This window comes from Dipodomys ordii, unplaced genomic scaffold (genome assembly GCF_000151885.1).
Source record: "Dipodomys ordii isolate 6190 unplaced genomic scaffold, Dord_2.0 Scaffold43, whole genome shotgun sequence".
Lineage (NCBI taxonomy): Eukaryota > Metazoa > Chordata > Mammalia > Rodentia > Heteromyidae > Dipodomys > Dipodomys ordii.
Window position 1 is genome coordinate 1423409 of NW_012267259.1, and position 15907 is coordinate 1439315.

At 49.4% G+C, this 15907-nt stretch overlaps 1 protein-coding gene across 1 annotated transcript in view; it reads right to left on the bottom strand.

Moving 5' to 3' along the window:
* Positions 1 to 14742: 14742 nt before the first annotated feature.
* LOC105987676 (dymeclin-like) overlaps positions 14743 to 15907 on the bottom strand; it is a 93949-nt gene continuing 92784 nt past the window's right edge. Inside the window, exon 4 of the mRNA XM_013019028.1 lies at positions 14743 to 15121. Coding sequence (XP_012874482.1) covers positions 14972 to 15121 — 150 coding nt within the window. The 3' untranslated portion in view covers positions 14743 to 14971. The remainder of the gene's footprint in view (positions 15122 to 15907) is intronic.

The window sequence follows — 15907 nt, forward strand, 5'->3', positions numbered from 1 at the left end:
AGGCAGGCTATTGGGAAGCAGCATGTGCGAATGCTGAGTGTGTGGCCTGGTGTCTGATGTTTAGAGGCCTTCTTGCTCCTTTCCTCCTCCCTTCCTCGGCTGCTGCCATGCAGCACCTGACATGCCTTGCCTTCCTTCTGCATGGGACCCAGACTTCTCCATTCCTTGTGACCTAATCCCATCACCTCAGCTTTCCCTCTGCCTTGCTCCTCCAGCATTTTCTCCCACTCTGCAGCCCTACATTCTAGAAGGCTGATCAAAACCTCTGCCACTTATGAAGCTAGCCATTCACTCAGGCTCTTTCTACATTTTATCCACCAGGCTTGCACCATGCAGGACTAGTAGATTACAGTTCTGTTTTATAGATGAGCAAATTGCCAGTCACAGAGGTGCTGAGATTTGCCGGCGGTCACGAAGTTGCTGAGCCACAAAGGTGGGAAAGGTGATCAGGGAGCTGGGGCTCCAACTTTGCCCTGGGGTGCACACAGCACAGCAGGGGTGAATGCCATGGGAGAGGGGATCGGCACAGAAGTCCCCATGCTGCTGGTCAGCAAGGGCTGCTCTGGTCAGGCCTAGGAGAAGGGCTGAGATGAACAAGCACAGGCCCAGAGCCCAATTAGCCCCACAGCTCAGGACCTCCTGTCTGCACCTTCTGCCTATGGAGCCCTAGTGTGTTACAGAGTCCTGGGGTCTCCGTCCTTGGATCACTGTTCTCTCACCCTGGGAAGGGGGGAACAGAGAAGTGGCTAGCTGTTATTTTCTTCCTATATCACCCGAGGCCAGCTACTACTGCCTCCTTTAGTCTCCTCCTCTGTAAGGTTGTGATTAAAGGTAGTCCTTACTGACTCTGTAAAACCATGATTAAAAATGCCTCTGAGCTCTCTGGGTTGTTATGAGGATTAAATAGGTTTACACAGGCTCACTGCAGGGCTGGGGATAGAACCAGCCTCTATAAATGTGAGCTATTAGCAGTCTTCCCTGCCACCTGAGGGGGGATTTAGGTGGAGGGCTTTTGAAACTCTCCCCTGTGTTACTGCTCTACCCTTCACATCCCAAAATGCTCCTCTGCAGCCTCTTGCCCTTGAATTAACAACCAAGGGTCCAAGGACTCTGGGTGGCCCAGTTTGCACCAGTTCTGTGGCAGAAGGTGAGCCCACTGGGCAATGCTCGCTGGGGCACACCACCTGGGTGCCAGCCCTTCCCCAGCCTGGTCTATCGTAAGGCAGATGCCCCTTTGTGGCTCAGGAGCATGGGATGGGGTGGTGTGATGAGGAGCAGTGAAAGTAGAGAGGCTGGCAGGGATCCGACTGAAGTCACTACAGGTGTCCTGTCACCAGCACAGACAGGGAGCAGTGGGGAGAAGCCATCTATTTACCTGTTGCTCTTTTTTTTTTTTTTGGGTCCGGTTGTGGGGCCTGAACTCTGGGCCTGGGCGCTGTACCTCAGCTCTTCAGCTCAAGGCTAGCGCTCTACCACTTGAGCCACAGCACCACTTCTGGCTTTTTTTTTCTTTTTGCTTATATGGTGCTGAGGAATCGAACCCAGGGCCTCAGGCATGCAAGGCAAGCGCTCTACCACTGAACCACCTTCCCAGCCCACCTGGGGACACATGTGACACAGGCTGCTTGAGGGTGTGAGGACCCGTGGCACCCTCTGAAGGCGCTGGACTGCAGGCCCAAGGCTGACCCGGGGCATCTGGTGGCTCTCCCACTACTGCTGTTTGCTGAAGCCTGTGTAGTTGGCATTGTCCTTATCATTGTCATCATCATCGTCTTCCTCTTCTTCATCCTCCTCTTTTTTCTTCTTTGGTTGTAGGGCTTGAACTCAGGGCCTGGGCACTGCCCCTAAGCTCTTTTGCTCAGGGCCAGTGCTCTACCACTTTGAGCCACAGCTCCACTTCCAGATTTTAGGTGGTTAATTCAAGATACGAGTCTCATGGAGGCTGGGAATATGGCCTAGTGGTAGAATGCTTGCCTAGCATGCATGAAGTCCTGGGTTTGATTCCTCAGTACCACATATACAGAAAATGCTAAAAGTGGTGCTGTGGCTCAAGGGGTAGAGCGCTAGCCTTGAGCTGAAGAGCTCAGGAACAACTCCCAGGCCCAGAGATCAAGCCCCATGACTGGGAAAAATAAAATTCTCATGGGCTTTGAATTGTGATCCTCAGATCTCAGCCTCCTGAATAGCTAGGATTACAGGCGTGAGCCTCTAGTGGCCTTCCTCCACCTCCCCTAGACCTTCCACTGGAGGCAGCCTCACCAGTGAGGACCTTCCCTTCCCTCCAAGGGCTACCTTCTTGGCTTTTAGCACCTGGGAAGCCTTGTCACAGGTGGATATAGCCCACAGCAAGTAGGGGATGTGTCCCCTGGAGAGATGTGGGCAGAGGCTCACGTCAGGGTGGCGTGGGATAGATGTCTGGGTCCGCAGGGCCTTAGGTCACCTGGGTGAGGAGCTGGGATTCAGGGACATCTTTTTCCACCTCCCACATACCCATTCAGCTCTGTGCTCAGCCACTGGCTGCTGCTGAAGACCATGAGGTTGGCAGGTACTTAGGGCATCTTTCTGGAAGCTACCAGCAAAATGCTCACAGGGACAGTCCCAAGATCCTGGAAGGGTCCCAATGGAGGAGAAGGACTTGAAGAGAGGTTCCCCAGGATCTCAAGAAAGGGGAGCCCCAACTTTTCTCCCTTGACCCCACTCAGGACAGGTTGAACACAATGGCCCAGCTAGGCCTGCCACTTCATGGGGGGCTTCCAGGGGGCCACCTTTCGGTCACTAGGGGGCCTGGGGGAGTCTGAGGAGAAAAGTCATGGATGATCTGAGTGCGGGGGTGGGGGGGTGGGGGCTGTGCCTGTGGGACCCCTGAGCTCCACTCAGGGCCCGTGAGGGCTGGCCTGGCCTTCTGCAACCCAGCTTCCTGGTGGCCTTTGGCAGCCATGCTGCGGTTCATCCCTGTATACCTCCCTTGCTTGCTCTCAAGGTCAAGCCATCTTTATTTCCAGCTCAAGGGGCTGTGCTGCCATATTCTGGGAGGTCCTCAGCTATCCTCTGGCCCTCCTTTGTGGTGGTCAACAGGCCTCTTCCCAGGCAAGAGCCACCCCACACAGAGGTGAACAGCCAGCAGCTGGGGGTACCTGCTGGCTGGCAAGCTCTCGGGCGGAGACACCTCATTCCAGGGCCTAGCCTGACTCAACGTTCTTCCCCGGGGAGCTCCACCTGTGTGGCTGAGGGACAGTGGCAACGGAACCCAGCAGGCTCATCTACCACCCTCTGTGCACAGGGCTCCTCAAGCCTTCTCTGTGCTGGCCACCTCCGCCCCATGGAAGAGGGCCTGGAAGTAGGGGTGGTCCATACCTCTGCTTTGCAAGTTTCTGAGCACTGAGGGGCTCTGCAGTTACTTGTCCTCACCTGGGGAACTTGCGTTGGACACCCTGGAACCCCAAACAGTGTCTGCTGTGGTTTTTATGCATGTCACCCTCCAGGTCTTCATCCCTCCTGTCACCTGTGCCATGCCAAGTGTCACTCCTGTTTGCTGTAGGAGTGAGGAAGACGGAGGGGAACTTGAAGCCCCACGAGGAGTCAATAGGAAGCTCTAGCTGTGGGACCTTTAGGTCTCCAGGTCAAGGCTGGAGCTCAGCCACCACGCCCAGGGAGGGGACATGCCCTTCCCTGCCCAATGGCAGGGCCTCTGGTGGACACAGCCATGAGCTCACCTCTCCTGGCTCCAGGCTGCAGCCTTGCCCACTGCTGGAGAATTCCATGACTCAGGTAAGAGGGGGCAGGGCCTGCCAAAGTCTCAGAGCCAAGGTTATGACATGTGACACACCACCAGCCTGGCAGCATCCTGGGAAGGTGACATCAGGACTAAGGGCACGGCCTCCCTCTGGCCGAGGGAGCTGGAGGAGCTTAGTAGAAAGCTCAAGCGCTCTGGGCTGAACTTTGGGACATAGTTGAAGCGTGTCCTAGTACCCAGAGGCTTCTCAGAACCCTGAACAGCCTTTGTGTGCTGGGTCACTTGCTTGGAGCCCTGAGCATTCGGCTACTCAAGGCTGCCATGATGTGAGGAAGCCCAATCATAAGAAGAGGTTCCAGCCAATGCTTCATTGAGGGGACAGATGACAGCCAGGTCCCTCCTGAAGATACCTTCAGGACACTCTAGAGTGGGCTGAGGCCTTGGAGTCATGGGCTCCTTGACCAGACAGCCCTTTTCCTTTGATTTTTTTATTATTTATTTTTGCCTGTCATGGGGCTTGAACTCAGGGCCTGGGCACTGTCCTTGAGTTTCTTTTGCTCAAGGCTAGTACTCTACCACTTGAGCCACAACACCACTTCTGGCCTTTTTTGTTTATGTGGTACTGAGGAATCAAACCCAGGGGCCTTCATGCATGCTAGGCAAGCATTCTACCACTAAGCCTCATTCCCAGCCCTAAGCCTTTTCCTTATGATTGAAAAATCAGTTCATCCCCAAAGTGTAATCCCAGCGTCCATTCCTGGGGTCTAGCGTTGGCCCTAGAAAGACACCTCAATGGACAGACAATAGCAGATAAGCAAGTAAGTTACACCTAGGTGAAAGAAGCATCTGGAAGAAACAGGCAGATGAGCAGAGGGGGAAATTAAACTAGGAGCCTGTTAGGGTGGGCTGTGAGCACCCTTTTGGGGCTGAGAGATAGAGAGGAGGAGACTGAAGAGTGGGTGTCAGTGTGCACTAGGGGCAAAAGAGGGAAGCAAAGAAACAGTTAAAAATGAAGATGTTGCCCAGTGCCAGTGGCTCATGCCTGTAATCCTACTTACCCAGGAAGCTGAGATCCAGAGGGTCATGGTTTCAAGTCAGCCCAAGGAAGAAACGTCTTCCAGATTCCATCCCCAAAATAACTAGCAAAAACCAGGTATGGCTCAAGTAGTTGGGTACCATTCCTGAGACAGCAAGCCAAGTAAACACTTGAGGTCCTGGGTTCAAACCTGGGAACCATGGGGATGGGGTGGGGTGGGGGGAGAACGTGTGAGGGGGGAGAAACCAAATAGAGGCAAACTTGGGAATGGCATCTGGTGCTAGGGGCTGAATTTTATCTCCTACTTTCATATACTGAAGTCTAGCCCAGCACCTCAACTGCGACTGTCATGAAGTAAGTGAGGTGATGGAGCAGGCTCTTAATCTGTTCTAACTGGTGTCAGAAACACAGGGGAGACCTGGCAAGAAGGTGGCCAAGGAGAGAGGCCCAGGAAAAACCCACCCTGCTGCCACCTGCCGCCTCCGAAGCTGTGAGGAGTAAATGTGTTGTTGAAGCCACCTGGTTTGTGGGGGCACTTCCAGGGCAGCGTGAGCACTTGAATGCACCCTAGTTTCAAGGTGAGTTGATGTTGGGGCTGGAGACAGTGGTCTTGAACTGTCTAGTGCCCTCTGACTTGCCCTCCACCAGCCTCAGGTTCTCTGCACCAGCTGTGAAGTTGGCAGTGGGCCCAATGTCCCTTAAAGAACCAGCTCCCACCCCCTAAGACATTGTCACAGCAAAGCCACCAAAGGTGCACATGTGTGTGCACACGCACGAATGTGTCATCCATTAAAATTCCAGTTTTACAAACTTGTTCTAAAATTGCCCAAAGGATATGGAAAATCGTTCTGCTTTGAAGATGTGTGTGTTGGGGAATGGCCGCCATAGGCGGCATCTGGCTTCCTGGTCCCTGGACCAAGGGGAGGATGTGGACCTGGGCATCCTGGCTCACTGCTGGGTGGCTGGTTGGGGTGCTACCCCTGATCAGGACAGTTGGGGGCTGGGTGGAAGACTTATCTTCCCAAGAACCCCCACCCCACTCGCCTGCTGCCACCAGACGCTCAGTGTCCCCAGTCCCCAGACTAGGAGGCTCACCTCAGCCCCTGCCGGGTCCCCTGGTGCCCACCCTTCTCAGAGCAAAGCCTTTTTCCCTTGTGCAGGGGGAAACTGAGCAGCATGGGCCATGAGGGCCAGGTCCTTCTCGAATACTCCGGTCTCCTGTCTGGATGTCAGGAACTTCAGACACCTGAAGGGATGGTGGCCATGGTGGCTAGTCTCTTGTCTGGCAGCCAGGTGGCATGGCTGTGGCTACGCTTCAGGAACCCAGGGAAGCAGATCATGGGCTGGACTGGCCCAGAATGGCTTTCCAAAGGAGACTGGGTTTAAATAGGGTGAGGTGCCAGGATATGAACCCAAGACCGTCCTGCCAGGCTCCGGAGGGCTCCGGGCTCCGGTGCTTCCTCCCAGTCAGGAGCAGCACTGTTTTTGGCAGCTTGGGGATGGCTGCTGGACACCTGGCACCTTCCATGGTGTCTTTATTGCCTTGACCCTCGGGCCTGCCATCCTCCTTACACTGGGGAGCCATGGCTCAGAGATGTCTGGTGACAGGCTTGGGTCCACAAAGTGGCCAAGGGGCAGCTGCGAGGCCAGCTTCTCACAGGGGCGGGGGAGCCGTATGAATGTCTGCTGGAAGCAGTGTCCCTTGAGGAGGCCAAGTGTGGGGGTGCTGGCTGCTCCCCTTGGAACCTGAGACCCCAGCCCTTGGTCTCAGGTCACTTCATCCCACATGTTCATTGGAGCCCTTACAGGTGCCAGTGTGGTGACAAGGACTCTGGGGTTGGCAGCTCACAGCTGGGCTGATTAAGACAACTTCTGGGCCAGGCTTAATGGGCAACAGAAACCAGCTGTGGAGATTGGCAGGGGCCAAGGGTTCTAGACAGAGAGTCCAGAGGTAGCTGGAGGGTCTTGGGGACTAAAATCTGACCCTTCTCTCAGTAGTTTCCTGACCAGCCCTGATCCACACCCCTTCTCCCCTTTCCCCGGTCAGCATGAAGAGGCTGGAAGTCCATGAAGTGGTGAGGCCCAGTGCTGAGCCCCACTCCCCCGCCCCCAGGCTGAGGGCTTCCCTGTACTGTCCCCAGATGGTTCTTGAGTCCCTCAGCCAGGCCTATGGGCCCCTCAGAGCCAGGCTGGGCTTGGGCAGGAGGCTGGGCTAGGCAAAGACAGATGTTTCCAGTTTGAGGGCCTGAGTTGTCATAAGTTGTTTGTTCCTACAAAGCCCTGTTTCCTATTAAGTGGACTCTAGAAGGAGAAACAGCCAGTGAGTGTGTGCATGTGTGCACATGTGCATGCGCATATGTGTGTGTACGTGACTGTGTGGGTATATGTACATATATGTACACACAGGTGCACAGTGACTTGAACACATAAGTATGGGCATGAGTCTGTGTGGGTGTAGCTCTTGAGAATTAAATGGGGTCATTTAGTGACCAGGGATGCTGTGACTAAACCCAGCCTTGGACCTGGGAGAGCTCTGGATGGGAATTCGCATTCCCTGGCTCTGGCCTTGCCTCTGTCCCTGAGCAAATGCCTTCCTTCCTTCTTTCTGCAAGAACCTGACCGGTAGATTCCACCAGTCACTCTCTTCCACACTGCTGAGCCAGCTTGGCTCCAGATCCTGACTTGTTTGCTGGATGAGGGGCCGTTTTGCCAACTGTGGCTTGGGAGCAGCTCTATGAACAGTGGGAACAGGGCTGGGCATGGAGATTTGAGGAGCCCTCCAGGGGAGGAGCCCCACTTCTAACCTCTGTTCTGGATGAGACGATGCCTTGATGTGACACTGGGAACAGTGGCAGTTTTTCTATGGGTTTCATGTACTGTTTTTATTTTTAAATTTTGAGATGGTTGCTTAAGTGACTGATTTGCAACCTACTTTTCTAACATGAAATTAGCAACATACACTTCTAAGCATAGTTTTAGTTGCAGCTCCATCTTGTGTGTGTGTGTGTGTGTGTGTGTGTGTGTGTGTGTGTGTGCGTACGTGCATACACGTGCCAGTTCTAGGGCCTAAGCACTGTCCCTGAGTTTTTGTGCTCAAGGCTAGTGTTCTACCACTTGAGTCACAGCTTCACTTCCAGCTTCTTGATGGTTAATTGGAGGTAAGAGTATCACAGATTGGCTTTGAACTTTGATTCACAGATCTCAGGCTCCTGATTAGTTGGGTTTACAGTTATGAGCTTTCTATTATTTTTATTTTTGACAGTCCTGGGGCTTGAACCCAGCCTGGATACCATCCCTGAGCTTCTTTTTGCTCAATGTTAGCACTCTACCACTTGAGCCACCATGACTTCCTCTTATGCTTTTTTTTTGTCAGTCGTGGGGCCTGAACTCTGGGCCTGGCACTGTCTCTCAGCTCTTCAGCTCAAGGCTAGCGCTCTACCACTTGAGCCACAGCACCACTTCTGGCTTTTTCTGCTTATGTGATGCTGAGGAATCCAACCCAGGATCTCATACTTGCAAGGCAAGCGCTCTACCACTGAGCCACCTTCCCTGCCCTTCCATTAATTTTTATATGTACTATGTTTATTATCATCCAGTTCAAAATATTTCAAACATCCTTTGTGATTTCTTCTTTGCTAGATAGGTTCAGAAATCAAAAATCCAAACATTAGGATTATAAAATTACTTTTTATTTTTATTTTTTGTCGGTCATAGGGCCTGAACTCTGGGCTTAGGCATTGTCCCTCAGCTCTTCAGCTCAAGGCTAGTGCTCTATCACTAGAGCCATAGCACCACTTGCGGCTTTTTCTGCTTATGTGGTACTGAGGAATTGAACCCAGGTCCTCATGCATGCAAGGCAAGTACTCTACCACTGAGCCACCTTCCCAGTCCTCTAAAATTATTTTTAGTAACTGATTTCCAGTTTAATTGCATGTATTTGGAGAATATATTTTCTTTTAATTCTTTTGGAGCTTGATGAAAGCTTTACAGCCTAACATTTAAAAATAAGTACATTTATGTTATGGAAGTATAATAGTGAATGAAGTATCTCACATATATCTATTTGGCCAGGTTTGGTAACTGTATTGCTTAAATCTTCAATGTCTTGACTTTTTTTTGGTCGGTCATGGGGCTTGAACTCTGGGCCTGGGCGCTGTCCCTGCGTTCTTCAGTTCAAGGCAAGCGTTCTACCACTTGAGCCACAGTGCCACTTCCGGTTTTTTCTAGTGGTTTATTGGAGATCAGAGTCTCATGGACTTTTCTACCCGGGCTGGCTTTGAACCGTGATCCTCAGATCTCAGCCTCCTGAGTAGCTAGGATTACAGGTGTGAGCCACCAGCACCCCGCTAATGTCTTGACTTTTGTATTAAATTTAAATGACTAAAATAGGCCCATTAAAATCTTGCTGATTATGTATTTGCCTACATTCCTCACCTCTATCAATTTTTTTTTATATTTTGAAATATCACTGAAGACCTGTAAACTTAGGATTGTTACACTCACTAGATATTTGAGTTTAGAGTCAATTTCTTCCAGCACTTGTTTCCCATTGTTTGTGCTGTGCTCGTGCAGGCATAGACTGCTGTTATCTAGGCCACGAGAAGAGGGGGAGAGCCTTCTTGGATTTCGTGGATCAATACTGAGGTTTGGAGGTTTCAGTTATTTATTTAACTATCCCATTCTGCCCTTTTGAGACTAGGAATAAATCTATTTGTGCCCTTTCCATCTCAGCTATGTTTTCTCTTCTTTGACTCTGTTCTGCCACCTCCTGAATTTTTCTTATCCTTGTTCAGTTATATCTAGCCTGCTCTTAAGTCTACCCAAAGAATGATTCTCGAGTTCTTGTTTTTTCAGTTCCACAATTTTCATCTTGGTCTCTGCTGAGATTCTTGGCAGTGCACTCAGGTTCTGAAAAGTAAGAATTGCTGCTTTAAATCTGCGAGTGACTTATCATCTAGAGTCCATCTGAGTTATTTCTGTTGTCTGTTTTCTTTTCTCCTGGTGTTTTCTGTTCTTCTCCCATACCTGGGTACTTCTAATTGCAAAGGTGTGGACACCACTCAAGGTATGCAGCTGTGCCCTCTTTCCTGAGCTTTTACATATGCTGTAACACTGGGTGCCAGGGCTCTGGTGCCATCTCAGTGAACATGCGAGCACTGTGGTAGGGTAGGACTCCAGCTGACTATCCAAGGTTTAGTCTTAAGACAGTCACTTCAGATGGGCCCTCCAGCTGAGGACAACTTGACAATCTGACCAAAACACTTATACCAGAATGCTTGAAAACATCTCAGAGCCAATAGGACTGTGAAGTATCGCTCTTCCAGGTGTATGGGGCTATGCTGTGGTTTTAGCCTTTGTGCTCTCCAAAACTGGTATTAAAATTGCACTGTAGGCCAGGCACTGGTGGCCTATACCTGTAATCCTAGCTACTTAGGAGGCTGAGATCTGAAGATCATAGTTCAAAGCCAGCCAGACAGGAGAGTCCATGAGACTCTTATCTCCAATTAACTACTAGAAAACCAGAAATAGCACTGTGGCTCAAAGTGGTAGAGTGCTAGTCTTGAGCAAAAAAGCTTAGAGACAGTGCCCACACCCTGAGTTCAAGCCCCATGACTGACTGTCCCCCACCCCCACCCAGTCCACTTTAATAGTATGAAGAGGCCTTTAAGGAGTGTAGACCATGAAGGTTCTGCCATCACAGACACATTTAGTGACTTAAAAAATGATTTTGGGGGGCTGGGAAGGTGGCTTAGTGGAAGAGTGCTTGCCTCACATGCACAAGGCCCTGGGTTTGATTCCTCAGCACCACATAAGCAGAAAAAGCCAGAAGTGGTGTTATGATTCAAGTGGTAGAGTGCTAGCCTTGAGCTGAAGAGCTGAGGGACAGCTCAGGTCCAGAGTTCAGGCCCACGACTCTCCTATCCTCTCCGCCGTGGGATGAGGACACAGAAAGGGGCCTCGTCAGGCACTGGCGTCTCCACAGAGGCCTCCCAAGCTCCAAACTGAGAAAGAAATTATATGGAATAGAAGCGTCTGGGGCTTTTGCTACTTCGTGAGGCTATGTCTGAACAGCTGGCACTTGATGTTCCTGTCTAGTCAGATCAGAGGGGTGAGAGTTACTAGTGAATCTGCTTTAGGGGGGACCCTGAATAGCTGTACTCCAATGAGATAATATTTTATGCTTTATAAACTCTTATTTCCCCCCAGGTATCAGGGCTTGAACTCAGAGCCTTGTACCTTTTTTTTTTTTTTGCCCCCCAATCATGGGGCTTGAACTCAGGGCCTAGGCACTGACCCTGAGCTCTTTTGCTCAGAGCTATTACCACTTGGAGCCACAGTGATACTTGTGGTTTTTGAGTGGTTAAGTGGAGACAAGAGTCTCAGAGGAACTTTTCTGCCCAGGATGGCTTTGAACTTCCATCCTCAGATATCAGCCTCTTGAGTAGCTAGGATTACAAGGCTTGAGTTACTGGTACCCAGTGCCCTTGTACTCTTGATTGATCGGCTTACTTGCTTATCACTAGCCCTCTACCATTTGAGCTACCTCTAGGCTTTCTTTTTGCTGGTGAATTTGGAGATGGAATCTCTCAGACTTCTCTGCCTGGTCTGGTTGCATACCTCAATCCTCTGCAACTCAGCCTCCTGAGTAGTTAGGATTACAGGTTTAAGCCACTGGCATCTGGCTTGGAGCACATTCTTTTAAAAATCAATGCTGTAATCACCTTGGAAGGGAAAGTCAGGACTGGCAGGTACCATCCTGATAAGAAGAGATGGAGAAGTCTTCCCCTAAGTAAAGGAACCTCACAATCTCCCTACTACTGACCACTACACTAGCCAGGCAACAACGACTGGCTTTTCCTGACCAGATTGCTCCCCTCAAGTGATGACAATAATACTTTCTCCAGCTTCCCCAACTTCCCCTCCCTAAAACCAGGACTGAAATGAGATTCGATCAGGTGGCTGGAACGTTAAACTCGGCGTCTCTCTCAGTCCTTAGTCTCATCCTTTTACTCTGTAATTGGTTCGTATTTGTATCCCAAAGATGAACAGAAGTGCTTGCTTTTTCTCTTCCCCTGGTATGCCTGTGCTGTGTAATCAATCTCCTTCTTCTGTTCTTTCTATTACTTATCTCTTTCTTTCTCATGTTGCGGGGAGCGGCTGTGGAGCCCCTGGAGGTGGGCTGAGGACCTACAACTCTGGTTTCAATATCATATTTGAACAGGATCCTACCTAAAACGGTGACATTATATTTTACCTTTGATAAATAAAATGCCAATTGCTAGATTTAGAAAAAAAAACAATGCTGTAATAGAACCTTTTACATTGTACATACTGCAATAACAGCTTCATATCTTGAGTACAAATCAGATGTTAACTTCCTGCCTGATCCTGTGCTACTTCATTTTATAAGTTTTTACTTCATGTAAAACAAAGTTAAGCAAATTAATACTCAGAATTAATGCAAGCATCATTTTACATGGTCATATGCACATAGCTATTGAGCCCTTGTGATCCTTTCCTAAGAATATCCTCCTTTGGTCTCACTGTGTGAATGTTTATGGAGTCCTGTTTAATTTATCATGTCCAAGTGTAGTTTTTTTGGTCTTTTACTATCCATTGGGCTTACTTGCAATTTATGGGCACGTTATCATTTTTATAAATGAGGGAAAACATGCAGCCTATGTTTCTTTAGGTCTGGCTTGCTTTGCTTAATATAATTTTTTCTAAGTCTTTCCATTTTCTTACAAATGAGGCAATGTCCCTTTTTGTCTGGTATGTAAGTTATCTGATTTGGGGAAGGGAAGGGGAAGCACAGAATGGTGGGACAAAGAGTGAACTAATTCAGCAGTGATACTCATTAGACACTATGTTGAAAATGAACTATACAACTTGGGGGGTTGGGGAATCTGGAGGGAAAACGAGGAAAGAGGTGACATTGTTCAAAAAAGAAACGTATTCAAAATCTGACTTATATAACTGTAACCCCTCTGTACATCACCTTTACAATAAAATTAAAGAATTAATACAGGTATAATTGAAGCTTTTTGCTTAAAACGTATGGTTGCATAATGTATCTTTCTCTCTCTCAAATCAGGAAGAAAGCCATGTGGCTGTGCAGAGCTGAGGTAGTGATATAGGCAGCAGGCCTCAGTTATGGTGGGAGGAGCTGGTAGGACCTCAGCTGGAAACTTTATAGACCCGTGAGCTGCTGTGGGGGAGGGAGGGAGTGTGAGAGGGAAGGGCTGAGCCAGGGGAGTGCGGCATCTCTCCATCAGGGTTTCTTGGTTCTTAGCCCTCATCAAGATGACTGGACTTATGGGGACTTTTATTTTCTCTTGGCACAAGAACTGACAGCCTTGAAGCCCTCTGATGTCCCCTGGCCTACCCAGCCCCTAGACTAGGGATGTCCCCTAGGCAAACAGCCCTGTGGTCCTACCACAGACTCTGCTTCACGTGATCCTTAATGGGTTTCTTTGTTTTAAAGACAGTAATGCATTAGAAACTGATTAAAGCTGTAAATAATTTTCCCACATAGAAGCAAGCACAACTGCTACCTGAAATGATAATCAAGTCACTCTACCTGCATATCACCTCTCCCCAAAGCTGGACTGAGACGCTGAGGCAGAGGAAAGAAGCTCTGTAGGTGAGATTCCAGGTGAACCAGCCATTCCTGGGGCAGAGAGGGCTCGACAGGTTGAGCACTGGGGTGGCAGTGGGTAAGCGACACTTGCCGGGCACCCAGCCCACCAGGGAAGAGCCTTCCCACAGTCATCTGGCCTCAGGATTCTCTTCCTTTATTCCAGATGAGGATAAGGAAACCGTCAATCTACCCTGAAAGCCCAAGGAAAACAGCTCCACGTGCGCGTTTCTGTGGGTAAACCACTCAGGTATGCAATGGGGTTTGAACTCATGGCCTTGTGTCTGCTGTTACTTGAGCCACACCCCAATCCTTTCTGCTTACATTCTGCCCTTGCTGAGTTAGATCATCACCAATCTTCTTATTTATACTTCACATAGCTAGAATGACATATATGCACACCATGACCAGTTATTGGTTGAGATGGGGTCTCCCTAACTTTTTGTTTGGTCTGACCTTGAACTATGCCTCAATCTCTACCTCTTGAGCATGTGAGCCACTGTGCCCAGCCATGGCATTTACAACACACAGGGTAACTGGTGATATGGCAGGCTAAAATGGCTCTACCCTGAGTTCCAGGGCACAAGGACAGGCTGAAAGGCTGGTTCTGATGGACTAATGACAGCAGTTTTACTTAGCTGCCCAGCCTCATCTGGATTACACAGTTGCTATACAGAAAACTGTGCATCTTTGGGAATGAAACTCTGTTCCTCATCCATCTGGCTGGGGAGGGGCTGGCCAGAGAGACAATGGGTGTGTGTGTGTGGGAGGTGATTTGAAAGGATGCTTTCATGGGCTCTGCTCAGTGCAACCAGTGGTGGGTGGCCATGTGTCCTTCAGGGAAACTCCTCCTTGCTCAGGGACCAAACAGTGGGTCTCACGTGATGTTTTAAAACTCAGGAATAAGGAGAAAACCACCTTTCTCATCTCATACAGAATAAAGTGTTAATAAGCCAGTCTTTTTTGCTCCTATGAGCTTGCCTGAAGAAAAAGGATTGCTTTCAGAATTGTCTTGCTTTCCCCCATGATTATCCAGAATAACTTAATTTGTGCTCAACTCCAACTGAATTCCAGTCTTAGCTCATGGGCCAAATCTCCCCCCACAAACAGCCATTTTTTCCTTTCTGAAAGAGAAGATAAAGAGGCAAACACAGGCAAGCAGGCAGGTGCCCGTGCCCGTGCGCGTGCACACACACACAGAAAACCTTAAATCGGAAAATCTTAGACATGCATAAAAATTGTGTACTATTGATATGTTATCCTGATGTCTAAGGTATGAGGATCCTGGGAAAACTCTAGATTTTTGGTTAATAAATAAAAAGTGCTTATCGAATAGCAAGTTTTTACATTTATTATGTGCACCCCTCCCCCGCTGCACTAAACTCTAAGCTGAGTGATCTACTGCCAACTGGTACCAATCTCCAAGTTGAAGTGTGTGAGGGAACACGCTGTGTGATTCTCTCCAGTTGAAGACACACTGGGCAATGTATTTGCTTCTCTTTCCTAGCAAGAAGCTATCTAGCAGGGCTATTTGGCTGGAGGGTGGGTCTGGGCACCTGCTGCCTCAGTCGGAGTCCATCGTGAACAGCTGGATGTCCTGTGGATTCCAGTACAGGCCTACAGCTGAATTGTAGACCAGAGACCAGACGTAGGGGATGAAAAACTCCTCAGGCTGCTCTTCTTCCACATATTTGAATTTCAGTTCTGGGAATTTCTGCAAGGAGAAGAATATGATTTTATCCACACCCAAGCAAAAGCAGTGGAGTTTGTATGGGAGCCCCTATAAGCCTTTAAAATATTTCTCCTGGGAGAATGCAAATTATCTGTGGCCAGAGTGAATGACACAGAGTCAGTTAATGTCATTTTGCTGATTAGGTTCCAAATGGGTGAGGTAAGATGAGACATCACAGTGGCCCCTGCTTTGTGGCACAGGTAAATCTTGAGAGTTCAACACTAAGGGATGGATCTTCTTGAGAAACACTGTACTCAGGGTTGAGTCATTTGGATATAGGGACTTCCCCCTCCCAAGTCCTGAACCTTGAGACAAAGGTGTAGGTACTCGTCACGGCTCTTTGGAGCCTCACCTCACTTTATCCTCCTCAAGGTCTGGACAGTGCAGGAGAGGCTGCGTTCCCTCTGCACACACTTGCAGTGTGCTGGAGGTACACTTCAGCCCAACCTGACACGAGGTGGGCAGTTTAGCGGCCTGAGATTGCACTTACAGTACGGTACGTCACTAGAATTTTGATCTGGATTCTAACTTTACTCTTGATCTTTCCTCTGGCTGGGGCAGAGGGAGATTCTCCTTCCAGAAGCCAGTGGAACAATAGGCATCTACTAAACCACTTAGGTCTCTTTTCTGGGTTAAGGTGGCTCTGGCAGGATTAGACTGCAAGGTTGGTGACTTTATTTCTAGGTGGGTGTAGAGAGCAGGGCAAGCCAGGGTCCTAGGAGGTAGGATGTTGAGAGTGGAAGAACTGAAAGAGAAAGAAGGGAGGCA